Below are 23,313 nucleotides of genomic sequence, written 5' to 3'. Positions count from 1 at the left end.
ATTGCTTAGAACCTACTCTTATTGCAAAGAAAAACTGCACTAAAGTGGAGGGGTGGAGATACAGATAGAAACGTGAGCTACTCTGGTCATCTACATCTAAAGAAAATATAAATTCCAAAATATTTTCCTTGGTATATTTGGAGTAATCTGTTCAGCTGTGATCGCCTTTAAATGTCCAGATGTAGCAAGTAGGAATATTCTGTAAAATCATCGAACAACAACTGCTTTACAACCATGTCTGACTCAAGGAAACCCTCTACAAAGTGAAACACAGAAGGTATAAGATTATTCAACCTTTGAAACCTTTGTAAAATTTGAAAACTTCTCACAGCAGAGACAATCGTGATTAAACTACTTATTTGACCCTAGATAGGTAGGTAGTTGGGGAAAAAAGAAAGAAATATGGACGATAGCCTCTGTCCATTTTTAAAAGCCAATGAGGATTTTCTGTTGGTGAAAATAGTTTCCCATTTCTTCCCTGCTTTCTTTTCACAGAAATTAGTTTTTGGAGGCAATCCCTGTGTAGCTTGGCCACAGCCTTACATGTGCACTGTAATAAGCCATCACTGTGTTTTCAAAAGTAGTTTCCTCTGTTGTCTAATTGTAACTGAATTATTGAAGCTTTTCCCTTTTTCACAGAGCTGAGGTATTTATAGGTGTTGGTCTCTGCCTCACATACTTAGATGCAACAACGAGGTCTCTGAAGGCTCTTCCGCAAACTAACCATTTATGTGAGAGAGAAGGAAGGAGAAGGCAGCAGACAGAAAAACTGATATAAGACATAATAAAAATATGCTGAAGCTGTTGGCTGCAGGCTAAAAGAGATTTGTGTGTTAAGGTCTAATATAGTGAGACAGTTTCAGTCCTTGTTTTTAAAATAGAAATCGAAAATGACAACCTTTCAACAGGAAATTATGCTAAGAAACTTTTGGTAGCTGTCTACACAAAACTGACCTCCCTGAAGCTCTTTTAATTGTGTAAAGAAGAAAATTAATGTCAAAACAGTTATTTTATCCAAGAAGTTGGGAAAGTCAGGGATGAGAAAGAGAAGCCTCTCTTTAAAGACTGATGCAGGAAGCCGTTGTAAGGACTTTAGAACCAGGGTAATGTGCTCCATTTTCAAGAGCTGAATATTTTAAGGCAGCTTACTTAGATTGTCTTTGTCAAAGGAAACCCAGCTGATTTGATCAAGTCATTGACTTTGCAGTATTTGCTCCTCCTGGATGAGAAGGAAGCTACAGTGTTTGCTTGCATTGTGTTGTTAAGTCTACAGTAATCCTTCACACTGAGCATGCATGGAGCGACAGTGGACATGCCTATTCAACAGGAAGAAACCTCCAGCAGGACCAGTGATCAGTGTTTGCAGTCTTCTGCTGAGGCTGAATTGGGGTTCAATCAGATAGAAGTGGACATACAAAAGGATAATTGAAGCTCTGATCCATAAAAACTTTCTATGTTAGAAAGTAACTTTAAACTAGCTCCATTGATGGTTGATGACAGCTCTGATTTTTGCTATCCCTAGGACAGAGCCAGCCACACAGAGCACCAGGCCACATGGAAGGGCTATGAAGAAAAGCAGAGAGAACATAAAGTTAGGACATAAAGTTAGTTAGCTATTAACTAGTTGAAAAGTAAATATAGTAAGTATATTATATTTACTTGGGGAAATGGTGTTCAGCCTTGGGGTTAATTACCCTCTGTGAGGCTACAGGTCAATAAAAGCCAGAATTTGTGATTAGAATCTATTACAATCACTGTTTACAAAAATTGTGAACTGCAGACACATTCAGATGGGATGACTAAAATATACTAAATATCATTTGTTTACACTGGTAGATTCAGTGGAGATGGATAAAACATTTTTATATTAATGTATTAATTATATTTCATTTATATATTTAACTTTGATTATAATCTAATATGCTACAGTAAAGTCTTCCTTGTTTGGCCCTGGTCTTTTCACGATAAGACACAATGACTAAATGTGTCAACACACACACAGCATGCACAAAGAGGCAGCAAGAGTGCAAGGCAGGAGATGTTGGTGTCTGTGTGTGTGTGTGTGTTGGGGGGGTTAAGAGGAGAAAGAGAGATTTAGCTCTAATGTCCTTCAGACAAGGGCAGCAGGAGAGTTAACATCTGTCCTGAATGGAGAAGCATTGTACTGAAGGAAAGAATGAGGTTGTGCCATCAGATACAGCTTTAATGTGATGGAAGGGATTTCAATCTCTATTTGAAATCCCAATTTTTGTTTGGCCTTTTTTCACAAGGCATTGTCTTTTGTTATATAGACCTCAAATTCACTAAACCAAAACATAGAGGACCATTAGATTATAGAAGATTTCCCTTCAGAGGACTTTACAGCAAATGTATATAGAGTCATGCAGATGTCTGAGTCGTTCAATGTCCTGCTAATTGGATAAATCTCCATTTCCATAGGATGTTAATGAAAAATAAATAACTAAAACAGATTGCTAGATAATACCTAAATCCTTATATGTGTAAAATTGGTGCACTTTATTAATATTCTTACTGTACATTTCATCTCTAACCTTCACTAAAGCTCCATTTAATCACATACAATTTAAGTGATGTGAGTTTCTTTAAAAGACATACTTCCAGCAGAAATTTTTAAAATACTTTATCGTAGCTGGTTCAAGAAATGAACTTATGCTGTTTTCTGAAGATATTTACCTAATGCTAAGATAAATGTTTTACTTTGCCCAGCTGAAATGTTTCTAAGCCTTTCACATTTTTCTCTTTTCACATGAATGGAAAATTTCTTCTCAGTTGACCTCTTTTTTTTTTCTTTTTTTTTTATTGAAGAGCGTTCTAAGGCAAATGTCCCTCATGTAGTTCTCGTAAGATGTAACCTGCCTTTGATACCAAATTGAGTGGATAAGAAACAACCAGATAAAGGTATGCAAATTGTAAAACTTTAGTTTAAGCGTTAACTTTTGTTTTACTCATTTGCAGGAAGGAAAGGCATCAGCAGGAAAGCGAGAAAATCCATTGAAACGTGTATTGGTGTTAAATAATAACAATCTTAATTTTTTTGTCACATTTCTCTTAATTAAAAGATAAGAATGTTAGAATCCATTGTCATTGTATAATGATTAAGTTATCCATCACGTTTTCTGTAAGTAATTAGAATTAGAATTGGAGTAATTCTGTCTGAAAGCTAAACTTTTTGAAATATCTGGTTGTTAAATTTTGCTAAAACAAGAAATCAATGGAATATAAGTGCTTTAAATAATAGTACAGTCGAGTTTTGATTTCTGATTGGGATTGGGAAAAATCCTTTACAACAATTGGAGCTGTAGCCGAGGTTTATCTGCAGTACCTGCCTCTAAAAGGGTTCATATGAACCATTGAATCACTACTTCATTACTTTACAACATCTTTCAATGTTCTCTGTCATCATTCTTATTTAAAACTTTTCGGGTGTTCATAAAGTTGAGGAAAATCCATGCATTTTCATGCCCATATAGCAGCACCTTTAATTGTATTTGAAATACTGTGAACATCCTTTGTGATGCCTATGATTCCCAATATTTTGGGTATGGGTGTGATGGATGATAGTGTTGTTGAGGTTATGGCTGCTATCGGTGCCCTGCTTTTAGATGCTCCTGGGCTGTACTGAATACATGACAGTTCTGATAAATGAGACACATTTCACACTTTTACACTGCATCTGATCCAACAGTTTTCATATACACGCAGAAATGCATGTCACACACACACAATAGTATCTCAAAATGTATGAGCACTCATTTGCCTCATTTCCTTTTTCTTGACCCCTCATTGAGATAAAGAAGCCTTTATTTGATTACATGCACAGTTTGATAATCAGCTGTGGGAAAGTCAGGAATAAGGAACCTCTGATCTGTAAATGCCTCCTTCTTTACACCTTCCCCCTGGCTGCACTAATAAATGTAGCATCTTCCTCTCTTAGATCAGACCCAAACTAACCTGTTAATTTATACTACTTACTTTTCTGTTCCCGTCTCTGTTTTTTAAGCCTAAATCCACTATCTTAAAAAAATTAGTTGTCAGCAAAAGTTAAAATCATTGTTTAATTGAACAGATGCTTTGTGTTCAACAAATTGCATTAATTTCAATCAAACAGAAATATTTGAGACAAGGTCCAAATTAAATAGCTTCATAAATAGACTTCTAACAACCATTTTGTGATCATGTTTAGTTATGTACTGGTTCACCCAACCAGACAGATCAGTGAGCATCTCTCAATTTCAGATAATAACAGAACTTTGGTTGGATAAAGTTAAATATTTATTTCCTTTGCAATTGGTGTGTCTGTTATTTAGTTTATTTCAAGAGAGTTCAGCATATCTCTGGATCATTTTTACATTCATTTTACAATTACATTCATTTTATAAATTCTTTCTAAATTCTGTCTTTTGTAAATTCATTTTTTAATGCAAATTAATGAGTTTAATTTATTTCTTATTCAAGTTTTCTAGATACCAGATTATGATGTTTCTACCCATTTTTTAGAACTTGTAAGGATATCAAGCTCTCACACATAGTAGTCTTACTCTTAATTTTTTCTGGACTACTCATGGTCATTTCTGTGTAAACTTGGTAAATACTGTTGGCATGACACACAATATTTAAGTTTAAGCCTTTGGGCATTTGTTATGAGTACTACCAAAAAATGTATTTACTTAATTCCCATCTTACTCGTTTTTTTCTGTGCAGTATCAGTTAATAAACCAGGGTCTCTGTAAATCAGTGAATATAAGCTGATGTGTTGCCTATACCATGATATACATGTTTTTATATGTTCAGGTTTTTATCCACTATTAGCACCTGGAAGCATAAATAATACATACATAAAGTTGTTAATGCTAATGTTAACTTCTATTACTGTGGTTAGTAGTGGGGATGGTGCGATATGTGCTGTTTATCAGGTCATGTCACTATGACAACCCAGTTCCTTCTTTCTACCAATTGATGAGTCAGATGTCACTTTAAGTGCACTTTCCAGGAAGTTGAATTTTGTACAAAATGTTTTACAAGAGATTAGATGAAAGATAAAGGGATGCCAGCAGCAATCATACCAGGTAGTTCTAAACTGAAAAGAATAAAGCACTTATAAACATCTGGAATAGAATTCTAACAATAGGAGGAGTGCAACTGCTGTCATAGTAGAGAAAACACAGTTTCGTCAGACAAATATAAACAAAAAAGCATTTTACGGGTGCCAATGTCTTTGTATATTAATAACGTATCTCCTACCTTCGCTAAATGTAAAGTAAAATAAGTTATTAAAATAAAACCAATGTTATTACATATAATAATTTAGAACTTTCTAAAACTCTGATCAACCGTGTAAATATGGTAATACTAAAGGAAAATATGAAGAAAAATAAAATGTTTAAACTAAGGGTTATGGTCAGTTTTAAAAATAAAAGTCACTTTCAATTACTCTTGTGAAGAATTAGAATGTAAAAGTATAACCCTTTTGGATTTTTCACATGAATATAACTTTCCTTTTCACTGATCTTTAATGTGGAGTGTTTTATAGTGGGTTTAGAGAAATACAGGAAACAAATAAGATGATGTGTATGATATAAGTTTTTATTTTTTTTTTATTTTTGTATTGCAGATTCACTGTAATATGTTGTTACTTTCACATCCCTACCTGGATGACTCAGCTCTCAAAGCCGTCCCATTTCAGCTGAAAAGCGTACTTTACCTAAACTGAGCTCTAAATCTTGTACTTTTCCCTTTCTTTAACGACATAGATTTTGTTAAAGATACAATTATGTTACAGTTAGAATAAATAAATAAAGCAAAAAAAAATTATCTTGGAAGAATTTTACCCTGTTAAGATATGATTGATGAAAAAGGTTAATGATAATTGCTTCTCTGTGGTAACCAATTTCTCTCTGTGTTCACTTAATACATTATGGCTAAAATACTAACAAGCAAACAACTGGATGCTCTGTGAATTTAAACATTTTTCTAACTAATGTGCTCTTTTTTGCAACATTTATATGGTTAAATGAGTGCCAAGAGAATATTATAACAACAATTGTGTCGGCAGAGTTTGTTGTTACTTACTACACCACTGGTATAAAATCAGAAAATCTTATCAGATTTTGTGTAAAACACAATTAGTTGTGCTTTTCTGTTGTTGAGTATTGATCTTATATTTAAATGTACCATTTAAAGCTAAGCTCATAAAGTGTAATAACCAAAAACAAAAAGGATATGACTTTACATTGTCTTACAATTATCAAAGAAAGTGACAATTTATTAAGAAAAAAAATCTATATCTGTTCATAATTTTTCTAATAACCTGACAGTTTTCATGAATAACAACTGCTTTCTTTTTCACAGAGACCCGGGAGGACCGCAATAAGAGACTGTTTAGACACTACACTGTGGGATCTTATGACAACTTCACCTCATACAGGTAATGCTGTTGGTTAATGTTTTTAGAGAAAGTGGGGGAAAAAAACTAATGGTCAAAGATTTTTTTGGTGAAATTTTGGTAAATAATGTCAGTGCAAAAAGGTTATAAAGTGCAGTGAAGCTGCTGCCACCTAAAGTAATGAAGCTGTCATTGCATTCTGTTCTGACAAATGCAAAGCACTTCATGTGAACTAGTTCAGTTTCATGCAAAGATGCAGCATGAAGACCTTATATACTTTACATGTCGATGTCTGTGTAGTTATAGCTGCCATCTTTTAACTTGTCCTTTTAGATGTCAATTTCTTGTGCAGGGTCTTTGTTTATGATTTCATTTCTAATATGAATATGAAATTTATTGTCTACAAAATTCAAATGTCTTCTTAATTTTAGATCAATGATAGCTGAAGAGCAGTGTAGCAATCTAAGTCCACAAAGCTTTTTTGCACTTAAGAGAGAGTTGCTCCACATTAGCATTTTATTTTTAACTCTACCAACCTTTTAAAATCTCAGTGTCTTAAATTTGACTTTAGAGCTGTTACAAGCAGGCCATACTTGTTAAAATAATACAAAAATTTGAATTGAAGAGACATTGTTGGGGGTAGATTTAAACATTACTGAAGATGAAAATCGTCTTTATTATCATGAAATAACAGGATACAAGATGATGAATAAATTTGGTTTGATATAAATGAAAGAGGAGATTTTTCAAGTATTTATATTATCAATTCAAAATCATATTTTGGTTTCTCTAAATAAGGTAGAAGCTTTACAGATCATACTGTAACATGTTGGGTGATAATTCTCTGTCCCTTATAATCCCTTATAGAATTATGCAGCTAAGGTGTTAAAGTTAGACTTTAAATGAGAATTGCACTCAGTAATAACGTTTAAAATTGTTCTTTACTTGATTAAGTCTTTGAATTACTGTATTAGCCATCTTCATAGTATTGCCTTCAATAGAAAAGGGGAAACCAACTCAGATTATTTTCATTAGTAACTTGCTAAATGCAACTGTATTGTGCTTTACTAAACTTTTTTTTTCTTTTAGAAAAATACTGTGTTTGATTATAGTTGACCAATAAAATGTACAGTGCATTTGGTTACTATTACACAGACATTTTGTTTTCCATTTTTTATTGTATAAACAGAGATCTTAATATGGACTAGGTCATGAAGTAGCTCATGATTTTGAAGAATAGATCTTGCTACTTTTCAAAAGACTTTGCAAAACTGCCGGTAAAAAAAGCAATCACTCGAAATTGGATATACAACCTTTGCTGGAAGACTTGATTACTATTTTTCAAGACATTCTCCGGATGGAAGAATTGACAATCGCACTGAAATTGGAACGAGATAGATTTGAAAAAAGTTGGACATCATGGTTGACTTCATGAACCCTGGATAGGAAACTGAGGAAAACAAAGTGAAGCTCGCAGTTCCTTAGATACTCTCTTTGATTTGTGTCTTTGAATTGAAAGGTTTGAAATGGCAATTATTAGTCTCTCGCTTGTTGGCAGTCTTTTCCTACTCTTTTTAGCAAAGAGAGTGGAAGGAGAGAAGGAATTGAGAGGAGCGATAAAGGGGTTAAAAGGAAGAAAGGAGTATAAAAAAGGGAAGAGGGACATGAAGGAAAGGGAGATAGAAAGAAAGAAGGGAGAGAAGGAGGAAAGGAGAACGTGGAGCGTTATCACAGATCCCCCCCACCCCCAGCAGCTGTAAAACCTTATAACCATCACTGTTCCCAACAACCTCAATCAGTTATCCCATTCGTGCTGATTTTTGCAAAGTTTGCGTCTTATTCAGTTAAATAACATTCTGCTGTCATGTTGCACATCTCCTGGGGGTGCACATCACAGACAACCTCACCTGGACTGTAAAAAACCACTTCACTGGTCAAAAGGACACAGAAGCGCTTTTACTTCCTGCGGAGGATGAGGAGAGCCAACCTGCGCCCAACCATCCTCACAACCCTTTACAGAAGCACCATAGAAAGCGTTCTGACCAGCTGTCTCACTGTGTGGTGTGGAGGCTGCAGCACCTCAGACTGGAAGAAGATGAGGAGAGTAGTGAGAACATCAGAGAAGATCATCGGGACTCCTCTTCCCTCCATAAAAGACATCTCATCCCAGCGCTGCGTGTCCTGAGCCCGTAACATCATAAATGACCCCTCAAACCCCCACCATGGACTGTTCTCCCTGCTGCCCTCTGGGAAGAAGCTTCACAGCATCCGCTGCAGGTCCAACAGATTCCAGAACAGCTTCTTCCCCACCGCCATTAGACTGTTGTATAAAATGGGGTTTAAAAAAAGAAGCGCTGAAACATTCAATCATATACCAGTGTTATGTTTACATTTGATCACCATGTTTACATTTTATCACTGCTGCACTTTAAAAATGGAAATGTCTTGAAGGCCTGGGCAAAAAGAATGAAATTTAATTTGTTATACACTCTGTGTGTACAAAATGACAATAAAGTCTAAGTGTAAGAATTGTTAATTGTTAAGCAGATCAGAGCAAGGGTCGCTGCCCATAGATGCTTAAAGGATAGTAGATCAAAAAGAGAAGAAATTTATTGTTAACACCAAGAGAGGCTTTCCACAAAGTATTGAATCAGCTTTCCAACTTTTACGCATAACATAATTTATGCGCTTATTTGCATTCATTATTTTTTACTCTGGACCATTGGGGCTCTTATCAACATCGGGTGTGAATTGTATATCAAATTAAATGAAAGAGAAGAGAATGTTTTTATGCACAAAAATTATCACAAGTTAGATATTTTTTCCCCTACCCTGTGTTAAAGCTGAAGTCTGTAAGTTTTTAAAAATCACTTTTTTGTCATATTGGCTGAAACTGTCCCTATGCCCAGACAGCAGTACATGTGATATGTAACCTGTGAAAAAAACTGCTTCAATTGGTACCGCCTACTGCCTGTATTTCAATCTGGAAAGAATAATTCGGGGCGAGTCAAAACAACCAATCACAGCCAGAGGAGCGTCTGATGGAGTGTCAATCACAGCTCACACACGCTGAATCCCCCCCCCCCCCCCCCCCCCCCCCCCCCCTCACCCCTTCTGGTCGCATGCGGTAGCCGCGCAGATGCTGTGAGAGGGGTGGAGCTTGGAGGTGGGGCATGAGTGAAGCAGAGAGGGTGGGGGAGTGACGTGAAACCTGTTTTTCTTCAAATTTTCAGTCGAAGTCTGCTCTCTTCTCAATGTTACAGACTGCAGCTTTAAATGTAAAGTTTCACAGAGTTTTAATGATGCTGTTCACATTTACATGGAAAATGATCAAGCTACTTAGTATTGCATCTCCAGTGCAGCATTTTGAGCATAATAATCAGCATAAAAGTGGATAGATAGTATTTTATAAAATCAAACTTTTAACCTCATCCCTACAGATAGGTTGGTTACTCATCTCCCGGCTCCAGCAGCAGGAGCTCTGTAATATCTTGGTAAGTCTGAGAGTGGAGTGTATTTAGCTGAGATAATGAAGCTGCAGCTGCCTGGGCAAATTGAGCACCGGTGCTCTATGTCTACCTAATTTGTCAAGAATGTTTTTAAAAAATGCTTCAAAGACTTCTAAGGAAATTTTTAGTGAGTTAAATTATGTAAAATAAAGTCTCAACAAAAAAAAATGTATTACCTCTATTTGTGCAGACTACACCAAGGTTTATTTAGATTTTACACTGGCAATAATAAATCAATTTTACTGCTAGTAGTAGAAATGATGTATTAGGTATACCTTACTAGTATCAGACTGGATCTATTTTTGTAGCTCAAACTGCCTAAGGTATTTATGTAAATGCTTACACAAGGTTTCATATTGATTATGGTTTACATTAACAGGATAGCATCACACAGTTACTGCAGATTTGTGGGCTGCATGTTCACTGTGCATTTTTTTTTTTTTGGAGTACATTAAACTCATTCTCATATTCCACTATCCAGCATGAGATGAAAGGAGCTATGTGTATTGATCCATTATCCTGTTGGAAAACCTCTCAGAAATGTGTATACTACAGGGATTAGGTGATGTCTAGTTTTCTAGTCTTGTGGTTTTTGAATTATACTTAAATAGTAGAGAGGTTTAAAAGTTGGCCAAGACCACAACAAAAACAAAACCAGCTTAAAATGGAGGCAACCAGACTTTTTACTAATTTTTCCTAAAATGTTTCAACATTGATCCAAATCTTTGTTAAGTCTGTCAGCTCACAATAAAGAAATTCTTAGTTAGAGTGCTGCTGTTTTATTCTTCTGGAGGCCTGTCCTCCTAGGCACATTCTAAGTAAGAGGCAAATCAGTGACCCGCCTGGGGTCCGTTTCACGAAGCAGGTGTTACAAACTCAGAATCAAATCTAAAACTCCAAATTGATCTAGGTGTGGAACTCTGAGTTTTCAGTTTCTCGACTGCTGCCATTAATTAGTTCAATCAACTCTAAGTATGTCCACTCAGAGTTGAACATGTACAAATATGAAAAGCTATTATTAGTTAAGCCCCGATTCGACGAGTCACCATGACAACAGGCAACAAGAAGTGCCTGTTTCACATCACTAGAGATTTTAATGGAGAAATGAAAAAAAAAAAGGAGAATGTGTTTAAAAGACTGAAAAACTGCACTACAGCTGCAAAGGAGAACATTTTTGCCCCAGTTAATGCATGAGTTTATATGAAGCGGCTATGGCAGGCCAGGTTAACATTTATTAAAAGCACTCTCTTTGTTGTTCCATTTGTAGATCACTAAAATAAGATTCTTCCTGATTAAAATTATGCTCCTAGACTGAACTGGAATAACATATTTTCTAAATTACATATTTGCAGCAAAAACTGAATTTCAGACATAAATAAAAAAACTATGTACCTAAAAATGTTTGCACATTTTAAGTAGCAGTTTTGAAATGGAGATCTGAAATTAATTTTTAGACATCCAGAGTGTTTATTATAAATGTGAAGAATATCATTTTTTTGGAATGGTCATTTTGACAAGAAAAAATGTTTTTTTCAGATATCAGAAATACATAGCATATTCAGTAAAACTAACATATGTCAAATTAGCTTGCCATAGCTTTGTCAAAATATTAAAATTACCGGATTATTTCTTGAATGTTAGTGGATCAATGTATCTATTTAGGTGAAATCTTCTGGCAGCAGGTGAAAATTATGTATAAAAACATTTTAATAGGCAGGACCTGTGGATCAACTCTTGGGTTCGTCCTCAGTTTCATTCTGTTTTACATCACACAGTAAAAACTGAGTGGCTTTTTGCAGCCGCTTCAGATGTTACCATCCAATATTGTAGTGGATGATAATACACGTGCGCTTCAAGAACAAAGAACAAATCTTTAAATACCAAAATGATCAGAACCTGGACAGAATGGACATATGGTTTGAAGAGGGATGAAGGAAACCATCATTGTTAAAAATGAAAAGTTCCTCATTCAACAGAGGGAGAGGATGGTGGTTTCTACAATTTTGTCCTGGAGCTTATTCAGAAGAAGTTAAGCAAACACACGCATGATGATTCCAATTGTCTAACAGAAAACATAGCTATAAAATCCTTTGCTGTGCCTTGGATGATGTAGCTCCATTCTTCTTAAAATTCTAATCACTCCAATTACAGATTACTTTAGAATTGACAGAGACTTCCGCAGAGGTGTTGAAGTTTTCAGAAAATTGAGCAAAATTCTGGTTACCTCCAATTTGAGCCTGTTTTGTAGTTGCCGAAATGACTGAGAATTTGCACAGCCATGAAGGCCACAACATAACACATTACACCACCAGCATCAGCCTTCTGTTATGTGTTGTTGTTTTTTGTTTATTTGTTATTTGTTATTACTATGACAACCCTGAAGGGCTCCTTGCATTTTAAAGCTATGGCACTAAACACACGTTTGGCTCTGAGAATTTAAACAAGTGCATAGATAAAGGATTTATTGTGAAAGATTTGCAGGGCACCAGATGCTTAGAACAACCTACACTGCTTTGCTTACTTTCACGTCCTGTTTCTTTTCTCATCAGTCAGGGCACAGTATTGCATCTGAGTCTTTCTCTTTTTTTTAAATCCCTGAACTAACTCCTCAACGGAATTACCTGTAAGGGATCATCTGCAGGTTTTAGAGATTATCCTCAAGATACTTCAGTGAAGAGGACCCTTTTAACCTCCTTATTCTATCACATACTCAGACTTCTTCTTTGTGTCTGTCTCAAAACACTTGTACGACTCCTGAAAACCTTTTGCTGTTATCTTTCTCTTTGCTTTTAACCTGATTTGGAAAGACAATAAAACTGTGTGGGTACATCCATGTATGTGTGTGTGATCCTACGTCTCCTCCCATGGCTCAGCCCCCAACCAGCCGACCCTCTTCACTCCACTGCCCTCTCCCTCCACCCTCTTTGTTTGCCTGTGCAAGGATGGTGTTGAACTCATACCTGCTCTACCTGTGCTATCTTCTCGACAGTGACTACATTGTGGAGGAGAAGAATGCTGTTTTACAAAAGAAAGAAAATGAGGGGTTCGGTTTTGTCTTGCGAGGAGCCAAAGGTGAGTTAAGAACACACAGAATAAAGCTAACACTAAAACTATCCTGACCACAGCTTCTGTTCTAAATGTTAGATTGATTCTCAGATTTCACTTCAATTCAGTTTGTTTATAGGCTAATTAAAACACATGCAATCTCAAGGAAATTTACAATAAAACAGTTGATTAATTGAATTACACAGATTTCAAGTCAAGTGCATATATTCTAATTGATCTGTTCTCATAAGGAGTTTGAGGATCTGAGTCACTGGGTTCATCTCAGTCACTACTGTGACTCTTTTAGCCAACGACACAACTAGCCTTGGTCAACAATCTGCTTATTTACTCAGATGCACTCATGCGTTTGTGTGTGTGTGTGAATTTAGAGAGAGAGAGCTATTGGTGGCGTCATCCTTGGCCGAGCTGTCAGCTTTCTGTCCCATCTGTTCATCACACATGGTGTTAGGCTTTAGAAGAGAAGCCTCTTCTTTAGTATTCCTTTCATTTTTGCTTTGGCTATTTTTTTATTTGTTTGTTTTACAAGCGTCTTTCTTTTCTCCTTGCTGTTGACCATTTCTGTTATACCTCACGCTTTTTAGCCAAATCCACCTTTTGACTCATGCTCTGTTACTGCAAATTCATTTTTACTATCACACGCGTGCCAGCTCCTTGCTCGTGCTGGTTACTATGGCAGCACTGTCTTCGGCAGCTTGCCGGGAGTCTGAGTGTGCTTTACTGCTCCATCACTCTCTACCATGAATCTTGGCTTGCCCCACTCTGTTTCTTAGTCCGTCTTTTACTCTCCAATACCCTCAAACACACACACAGCAGTTCACTTAGTGGTCCTTTGAGAGCTCTCATGTGTCAGTGATTTACTCAGACTCGCTTTGAGATTAAACAAGTTGTTATACTGCTCGAAGAGTGTGTGTATGGTTTGTCTGCATGTGTGCATATAGATTTGGGGTTTGCATGCACAGCTGCATCCCTGTTCAGAGTTTAAAGCAGGTATCAGTTAGATTCAGCACGCAAAACCTACATACATTCAATAAAAATGCAGAATGTAAACTTAGTAGATTTGGGCTGTATAGCTATAAACCCTCTTCCAATTATAGGTTGGTATGCTACCTCACCAATTGATATGGCTTAAGATGTTGCCCAAATGGTTACTTATGTATTTTGATCTTTATTAAAAATTTGGCAGTATTGCTTGAAACTACCACCAGTTCTACACAATCATATCACATCCCTTTAACAGCCATATCTTTTGGTTAGCTGCCATCTAATCACCTAATAGGACTTCAACAGGGCTGCTGATGTTTCTTTAATTCCCAGATACATTAAATTGCTCCGGCATCGTTATTATTCGGACATTAAGCCCGTATGGGATTCACCTGAGTTGCCTGTTCAGTAGAGTAAATAATGAATGACCTCTTAGAGCTCAGCGCACAGACACAAAAGACTTTTATATATTGTAGTTAAACGGGTTAGCTGAATGCTTGATATTAAAAGAAAAATTAATGTTTTTCCCTACTTTCCGAAGGATTTGTCTAACAGGCTTCTAACCATGGGTAGAAAAAAAATGAAAACATAAAATAAAAATATTTCCAGATGTGCAGTTGATCCTTAAATATTTATTTAAGAAAAATAACAGCATAGTAATCTCTCCTGATAGCTTGTGGATGCCATCCTGATGTGGTAGAACACTGTGAACGCCTCACCCTTGATCCTAATAAAAATGAGCTTTCAGAAAATCGGTGTTTCGATTGTAAAAGACATTTCAAAGAAGTGACAGGACTTGATTTTCCACTGAATCCCTTTCATTTCCTCATGTTTAGTCCTGAAAAACATTTTTTCAATACTTCATCATACAGTGCAGTAAAGGTAAATGTCAAAGCAGCTGATAAGGGCTCCTTTGCAGTAAAATCATCTGAAGGTTTGCTTAATGTTTCCTCCACAGCTCTTTTATTGATCTCTATTTTCCTAAGTTTTGTTGCATACTTTTTCTTCAAAATTTTCTTTAAAATTCTAGTGAATTAACGTAAACATGCTCATAATTTACCATTACAATATTCCCTAAGACAACTATTATTTTGAATTACCCACCATTGTATCTTATTCTAAAAATATTGTTTAAAAAACGTTTTTTGGTTTTTAAAACCAGTAGAGGCCATTGTAGTCTTAGTAAGCTTGAGGGGAGTCTCATCACTAAGTATTCGGTTTTGTAGAGTATCCCACAAAAAATTCCATTGAGACTGTTAAGCTGGCAACAAAAAATGTGTTAGGCAAATAATCCTCCATATCTGGTGTGAATGGAGTAATTAAACAAAGGGATTTAAAATAGTCAACGTACCGTAACAACACCATTTATGGAAGTTCATCAGATTAAAAGTTTTTGTTTGTTTTAGAATTAGCGTACCAGTATATTAACCTAACTGAGGAGAGAAATAAGCAGACTGAGTCTGAAGATGTGGATTAAAAAACACAAAGGAAAGTATTGTTTAATATTATCTAAATGGATAATACCTTAATCATCCAAAAGATCCTGCTGTTTATGTCACATCCAGTCTTTGTTGAAGAGACAGCTTGGATGTTAAATTAGCCAATAAGGTGACTAAAATGGAAAAAATAGAATAGAATAGAATAGAATAGCATAAAATAGAATAGATCGGAAAGGAATTGAATAAAATGGAATGGAATAGAATAGCTCTTTATTATCCCACAGTTGGCAATAGATAGGCAAATTAAAGTATAACGATACAGATAAGACCGGAAGAGTACAGAAGGCAATGAAATGAAAGGTATTTTTATTTTTGTTATTAAGAATACCTTCAGATTTTTTGATAAGGTTATCAAATGAAAAATCATCCTGCCATCATTTCTCTCCATGTCTTCTAATGTGTGAAGTCTCCCTAAGGAAAATAAAATACAATTCTATCCAACAGGGATACCTCTGTACATGTCTTTGAGACACTGGTGTGTGCAGTTTTAACTGCCTTAATTCTTTAGATTTTCTTTCTGAAAGAATGTGAAATCGTTATGTTTCTTCACAGCTGAGACTCCCATTGAAGAATTCACCCCTACCCCAGCATTCCCTGCCCTGCAGTACTTGGAGTCTGTGGATGTGGAGGGGGTGGCCTGGAGGGCTGGTCTCAGGACGGGGGACTTTCTTATTGAGGTTGTTTATAAAACATCATCACTTGTGTTTTGATCTGCATTTTCCTTTATGTTGAAGATAGGAGGTCATTTCTGCAGTACAGATGTAGGCAGACTTCTGAGCTTTGGAGCATCAATATATTAGTATAGCGTAATAATAACTTGTGTGTCCTATTAATTTATCATGGGAGGTGGGTGGAATTGGATGAAATTACACTTTCAGTTTATTATCTATTCATCCTATTTCTGTCTTTGCATTGTGTCCAGGTGAATGGGGTAAATGTAGTGAAAGTGGGCCATAAACAGGTGGTGTCCTTGGTCCGACAAGGGGGCAGCAGACTCTTAATGAAAGTTGTTTCTGTCACTCGAAAACCAGAGTCGGAAGAAGTAGTTCGGAAGAAAGGTAAGACAGGCTTTGAAATTTGGTAATAATGAGCTGATAATAAGTATATTTAAAAAAAAATGTTATTGGTTGTAGTTTCTCCATGTTTTTATTATTTATGTATTTTCGTTTAAGATCAATTTGTATTCGTCAATCATTTTAACTTTGATTGTATAACTTTTGTTCATTTTAGAGAGACAAACTGGGCTTTGTCCATGGACAACACATAAAAAATATAATTTTGGCTAATTCTGGTGCATGTACTAAATAAATAACTGAATTAATACATAAAAAAGGAAAGGCAAGTTTATTAATACACCATATTTAAGTAAAATAAGCTCTACATTTAAGTGGCTTGAAGGATAAAATGAATAATTAAAAAAAATACTAGATTAAAAGATAAAATGATTGATTTTTATTCTGAGTTTAAAGTAATTTAGGGTGTCAGTGTTTTTTTTTTAGTTTTCTGAAAGTTTTTCCAAATTTCTAGAGCATAAGAACTAAAAGCTGCTTCTCCATGTTTAGTTCTGGGTCTGAGTGTTAAGTAGATAAGAGTCAGAAGACCTGAGCAGTCATGGCATTAAATACAATGACAGCAAGTTGATAATTTATTTTGGAGCTAAGTCGTTCATTCATTTATAGAATATGAGAAGTATTTTAAAGTGTTTTTTTCTGAGATATGAGGAGCCAGTGTAGCAACTTTGGAATTGAGGTGATGTGCTCCACTTTCTTTGTTTTAGTAAGGATACAGACAGCAGCATTCTAGACTGCAGCTGTCTGATGGACTTTTTGGCAGGCCTGTGAAAACACTGCTGCAATTGTTAGTTTTACTAAAGTTACATGTATGAATGGGTTTTTCAAGGTCCTGTTGAGACAGTCCTTTAATCCTGGAAATGTTCTATACATGATCGACATATATGATAGTTTCAAGAAGTGTCCTCTGTCTCAGCTCTTCTTAGAGCCAATCACATTGTTTTATTTCCTGATTTTGTCAGATTTTTGTCATAGTTTTGTGCATTAAAAAGATCCTTCGCTAGGTATGTTAGACATATTAGATGTTAAAACAAAAAAATTGCATGTCTGTTTGACGAGGATCCTATAAAAAATGATCGGCATTTTTCTAGTATTAAATATTTTTAGGGAGAGGGTTCTACAACTCAGTTGACAGGATAGAGATTTTTTATTTTTTTGGTTTGTTTAATGTGAACACGATGCGGATATAAAAAAAATATTTTTGTTATTTATTTATTTTTGCAGTCCATGAAGAACTGTTGAAAGATTACACATAAATAGATGTATTATGTTGGAGGAAAAGGAATTATTTTAGGGTTAGCATTAGGATTCAGGAAGGGATAACAACCTACTGAACCTACTGTCATAATCTGAAGCCATTCTATGGAACCGATAACCGCTAATAATGACCATTTATTGGGATGACAGCATCCACAGTGGCTACAAACAGCCACTTAGTATTTACTGTTTAATGGAAGACAGAATCAAACTGAGGAGTAACCCCATGATATGATGAACCGGTTCCATCTATTGGAACAACATTTTAGATTGTATGTTCACCTACTGCCAGCTGATTTTACCTAAATACCAACTTTACCCACTACCATGGTTACAGCAGGCTGTGGGAAGCCCTTTTGATATGTATTAGTTTGACTGAATATGTATTTTTGATATCTGTAAAAAAAAAAAATCTAATCTATCTATCTCAAGCAAAATTACATCCTACACATCTAGAATAAAAAATGTTGATTTCTGGAAATTAACTTCAGATCTCCTTTTCCCTATTGTTACTGGTCAGCATTTGTATTATTTTGACTATGAAGAAATGTATTTCAGATATCATAAATACTTATTCGCTTAAGCTGCTAAATGTTAGAACGGCCATTTAAAATGTGTAAACATTTCTAGGTATATAAAACTTAATTCTTACTAGTATAATTTTATTATTTTACTTTCAGAAATTCAGTTTCTGCTGCAAAAAAGTAACTTAGAAAGTATATTACTACAGTTCAGTCTAGGACTGTGATTTGATCAGGAAAAATCTTATTTTAGTGAAAAACAGAGATGAGAGTGCTTTTAGTAAATGTGAAAACAGCCTGCCATAGCCGGGGGTGGGCGATCATCCTCGGACTTGCTGTCAGAATCTGAGCCACTTCCTACCCAGTCAACCTCACCATTCTCTCACTCTCTGCCCGAATCGCTATCAATATTTTGAAGCATTTCTAAAGCCTGTTTTAATGTTAGATTTTTTCTGAAAGCCATATTTCCGTATTAGCCAAAGTGGTGAATTGGTTGTTCTCAACCACGGGAAAAATTTACAAATGACTGCTGTGGAATATCAAGGTAAAAAATTACCATATTTATTTTTTACATTTTTATTTTATTTAAAAAACTGTGTGAAAATGAAGGAAATATTGAAACAAGAAAAGTAAGTTAACATGACTAACATGATTAATGTGAATAAAGTTCTTCCCCTTTTAAATCTCAGAACCATCAAAATGACGGCCTTGGGAGTTCTAGTGTTAAACACATTCTCCATTTGGCCGCTCTCACACTGAGTCTGGTTCTTCTGGAGGTTTCTTCCTGTTAAAAGGGAGTTTTTCCTTCCCACTGTCGCTACAATCATGTTCACTGAGCCTGGTTCTCCAACAGAACCAGGCTCAGTAAGAGCAGCCATCTACCGACACGGACTGGGGTTTGAGGAATCAGGGCTCCACTGATAATGGCTTTTCATACTTGCTATGCACGTGTTAATCTCTGTGTGGATCTACTTTGAGTTGACTGATCTAATTCATAGCAGCCTTTGTAAAACAGAAAAATCAAGAGTTCCCAGCCTTAGGGTAGATTAATTTAGAGTTGTGGATTTGAATTTGAGTTTTTTTAAACCTGCTTCTTTAACAGACCCCTGGTTTGGACCCAGCTCTACCCAAATATTCAAATGAGTTTTATTTTGCCCACAAATACCTTTTTACACTTCAGGAAATCCTTAATATATGTGTGCTAAAAAGGATGTAAACAAAAATGTTTGCATTGTAAATGTATGTAGTTTCCATGTAAACCAGAGCTTTCTATTGCTTGGACCCCAAACAATCCAGGCATAGTACACCCTAAACTTTAATGTTGTGTGCATTATAATGCAATCTAGAATAGAAGGCTTTGTCAAAATTTAGAGACAGAAATAAAGGGTTTTGAACCAGATAGGACAGTGCTCTAAAACCACAGTTTTATGGTAACTGATCACGTAAACCAGGCCAACAGACTCATCAAGGCCTACTGTGCAGCTTGTCCTTTGGCAGCTCATAGGAGCTTGAAAGGCGATTACAAATTACTTTTAGGTTTGAGCATAGATACTTGTCCTTGTGATGGCCTTATTAGGCTTAAGGCCAACACCTTAGCCAGTACAGGTTGATGCTATACTGCATGTTCGAACAAGAGAAAAAATATTTAAATAGGTGCAAATACTGCTGTAATGCTGTTTTTCTGCTGCAGCTCTATTTTTTTCTTTGCGTCCCCAGAGCTTAATGTCATGCTCTTTTTACTTTGCAGATGGTTATATTAACAATTCAGAGTCTCTGGAGAAGATTTTTACTTCCGGTATGTTTGACTAGTTCTTTAACAGTGCGACATGCAAGCTTTTACGCGTGGTTGTGCGCGTGTGCGACAACAAGGAAAGCTTGTGATATGCAGAATTCTAAGGGGTGCCTTTCAAATCTATTTAATTGGGGAAGATTAAAAGATATTTTCTCAGTACTTTAAATATTTTGGAGTGTTGCCACATTAGACCAGATCTGAGGACAAAACTCCTAGTATGAAAAGGAGGAATACAGATTTGTTAATTGCGGTTACTGATTTTGTATCAATTAAGTCACCTATGTATTCTGATAATACCTGCAAAGATTGATACAATGAAGCTAAGTTAACATGAGTAATGATTTGCAGAAATATTTTCTGTTTTTGGTGCTTTCATTTTTTTTTTATATATTATCCGTTCAGTTGAAATTATATGTCCTGCACAATGTGCTGATGTACTGTACATCAGGGTGGGGTTGCAATGAACATACAGGTTCAATGCAGATTTTCTCTTCCTCTGTCCTGTAATCCACATGTTTTTTTTGTTTTTTGCCAAATGTTAATTAAAGTTTTGTTAGGTGCTTCACAAGTTGGAAAAAAAAACAAAACAAAACTGAGAGGTCTTCTGTCTAAGCTTTATTCAACCTTTTTGTTGTTCTTTTTGGAATCCTAAGCTGAGCTAACTTCATCTGTAGCCCCTCACCTACTTCGGTTGGACAAACTCAGCTTATTACACTTCATCTTAGCAAAAAAAAAAACAAATACAAATTCTTTGCACCATGCGTGGCCTCACTACTGCCACCGTTGCCATGGTGACTACAATGCATGTTTGAATTAAGCATTACATTACAGCAACTGCAACACCCTCTCTCAATCTGAGTCTCTCTTTCTCCATCCTCCTCTATCTGCTCCGCTCTCTGCTTCTGTAGCAGAGTGTGCAGGCTGCTGAGGAAATGAAGATATTTCTATGTGGACAGTACCCGGGATGGCGTATGTACAGTAGATCTGCAGCTGCTGCATAAGGGCTTGTCTGTGATCTAGGGAGTTATGGATCTAAAGTGGTGCATTCAGTGTTAGCCGGATGATCTTAGGACAAGCTGATGGAGTTCTGTTGGGCAGTATTGGTTTTGTTTTAGATTTTATCATGATCAGATTGCTACTGGACTGTGGTTTTACCTGTGCTCTGCAAGATAATTTGATGTTACTGCTAATTTGTCTGCAGTATTTTCAGTTTAGTTTTTGAAAATATTTGATTACATTTATTTCAAAGCTTGTAACTTTGCGGTTTGGTTTTTAAGCCATTATTTGGGAGATATGATATACTGCCTTGCATTGGATGTTAACAGTTCAGTTGCATTGTGTGTGTGTGTGTGTGTAGTAGGCTGGGAACGTTCCCAGGAGCTCTAGTAATGCAAGGTCTGCAGCGCCTCCTTCTCCCTAGCTGTTAAATCTGCTGTCATCTCTTTGTCTGTCGTCCTTCATGTCATTATGTTTACCCTCAAGGAGTTTTCTTTGTGCGGGGTTATGCATGTGAATGTAAACTAAAGTGCTAATGTGTCTCTATCTGAGGCACATCTGCTAAATTTAAAGCAGGCAGCATATTACAGAAAAGATGGATGAGTTGCTCTCCCTTCTTTACGCACACACTGCACATATGCCCCCTATTGTAGCAGACAAATTATGTTGTTCTGCGTTTAATGGAATGATTCAAAGATCACAGAAGAGTGACTTGTTCATTTACTGCCAATGGAATCCTCAACAGAGGGACATTCTGGCAGCACAAAGATTACAAACCTGAAAGTTTGGAAGAAAGACAAATTAATAAGCCAAAGAGGGAAACATGAAGAAGTTGAGCTTAAGCCGCAACCCCAGCAAGAGCGAAGCCTCCAGTTCCCTTGATTTCACCCATATCAAAGCAGTAAAAACCGGATGGGCTGGCCGACTGGGGGATGCAAAGAGGGCACTGAGTCGCAAAGCCAAAGGATTTTCATCCCCATCAACATCCTCCTCAACTCCATGCCTTGTCTCCTCAGCTCCCCCGCCACCTAAGAGAGCTCCCAGCACCACCCTGACTCTGCGCTCTAAGTCCATGACTGCCGAGCTGGAGGAACTGGGTGAGTGCCAAAGAACTGACAAGCAAACTCAACACTCTCTTGCTTCTTTCCTTTCATATTTCCTCCTTGGCTTCTTCATTAAAATATGGTGTATCTCCTAACCTTTTAAATAGTCACTTGTGTTGGCTTTTTCTTGTCATTTTCCCTCCTCTGCTGATGCTATCTTTTTCTCGCCAAGCTTCTGCTCGGAGAAGACGAGGAGGTGAGTCTGAGGCAAGAATCTGACTCTTCTCTGAGCAACATATTCATGACTTATCACTGCTGTATCATTAAAGCAGCGTTGATGAGGGCCAGAGGGGATTTTTGAAATTGATCCTTTGAGCAGTTGCCCAGAACAGACTTATAAGTGGGCGGCACACAAGCATCAGAATATATTTATCAATTGTGTTTTCTGTTACTGTTGTGCTTGTGTAGTCCAGTAGGCTTCTCCTGTTTGCAGCTGAGAATGTGCTTTTTGGGGGATTGCATTACATTTTAACATGCCCCACCCTTTTCTAAATGTTCAGTAAATGCATGCGTTTTGAGGGTGGGGGCTATAGAAAGAAGGCTCACCCAGGGAACCATTTATGCACGAACTTTCAGAGATTTAGACAATAGAATGCTAAAACAGTGCTATACTTGATTTCCCACTTTATCTTTATTTCTTCTCCCAGTCCTAAGAAAGAGAAATAGCATGAATGAGTTATAAACCCAATTCCCAATCAAGATTTTATGTATGTAGCTTTGTTTAAGATTTGTCTTTTCGTTGTCATTTATTGACATCCATGGTGGAAATTAGAATAAAACATTTCCTTGGTCTTAAATCTTAGCATTTAGTTCTGGCTCATTTCCTTTTTAACAGAAAGACTAGATGAGATGTTGGCATCGCAGGAGTCTATGTTGCATTCTCAGCCCCCGGAGGCAGATTACAGAGCAGCCACTGTCAAACAACGGCCTACCAGCAGGAGAATAACACCAGCAGAGATCAGTGTGAGTGCACCTACACATAGCACACATCCAGACAGCTATTTGTACCATGCTGTTCTACATGTAAAAGCTGGGATTTTTATACATTGTTTGAAAATGTAAAACTTCTGAGATGATCTTAATACCTTGGTATCCTTTTAACTAACAGAAGTAATC

The 23,313-nt window shown here is 36.4% G+C and overlaps 1 protein-coding gene across 1 annotated transcript in view; it reads left to right on the top strand.

The window, feature by feature from the left end:
* shank3a (SH3 and multiple ankyrin repeat domains 3a) overlaps window positions 1-23,313 on the top strand; it is a 304,312-nt gene that overhangs the window by 262,697 nt on the left and 18,302 nt on the right. The window contains exons 16-22 of the mRNA XM_038299956.1: window positions 6,370-6,445; window positions 12,902-12,984; window positions 16,011-16,135; window positions 16,381-16,516; window positions 22,111-22,191; window positions 22,370-22,393; window positions 23,033-23,160. Coding sequence (XP_038155884.1) covers window positions 6,370-6,445; window positions 12,902-12,984; window positions 16,011-16,135; window positions 16,381-16,516; window positions 22,111-22,191; window positions 22,370-22,393; window positions 23,033-23,160 — 653 coding nt within the window. The remainder of the gene's footprint in view (window positions 1-6,369; window positions 6,446-12,901; window positions 12,985-16,010; window positions 16,136-16,380; window positions 16,517-22,110; window positions 22,192-22,369; window positions 22,394-23,032; window positions 23,161-23,313) is intronic.

This window comes from Cyprinodon tularosa, unplaced genomic scaffold (assembly GCF_016077235.1).
Source record: "Cyprinodon tularosa strain WSP-4 unplaced genomic scaffold, ASM1607723v1 ctg44, whole genome shotgun sequence".
Lineage (NCBI taxonomy): Eukaryota > Metazoa > Chordata > Actinopteri > Cyprinodontiformes > Cyprinodontidae > Cyprinodon > Cyprinodon tularosa.
This window is presented reverse-complemented; position numbering and strand designations above follow the sequence as displayed.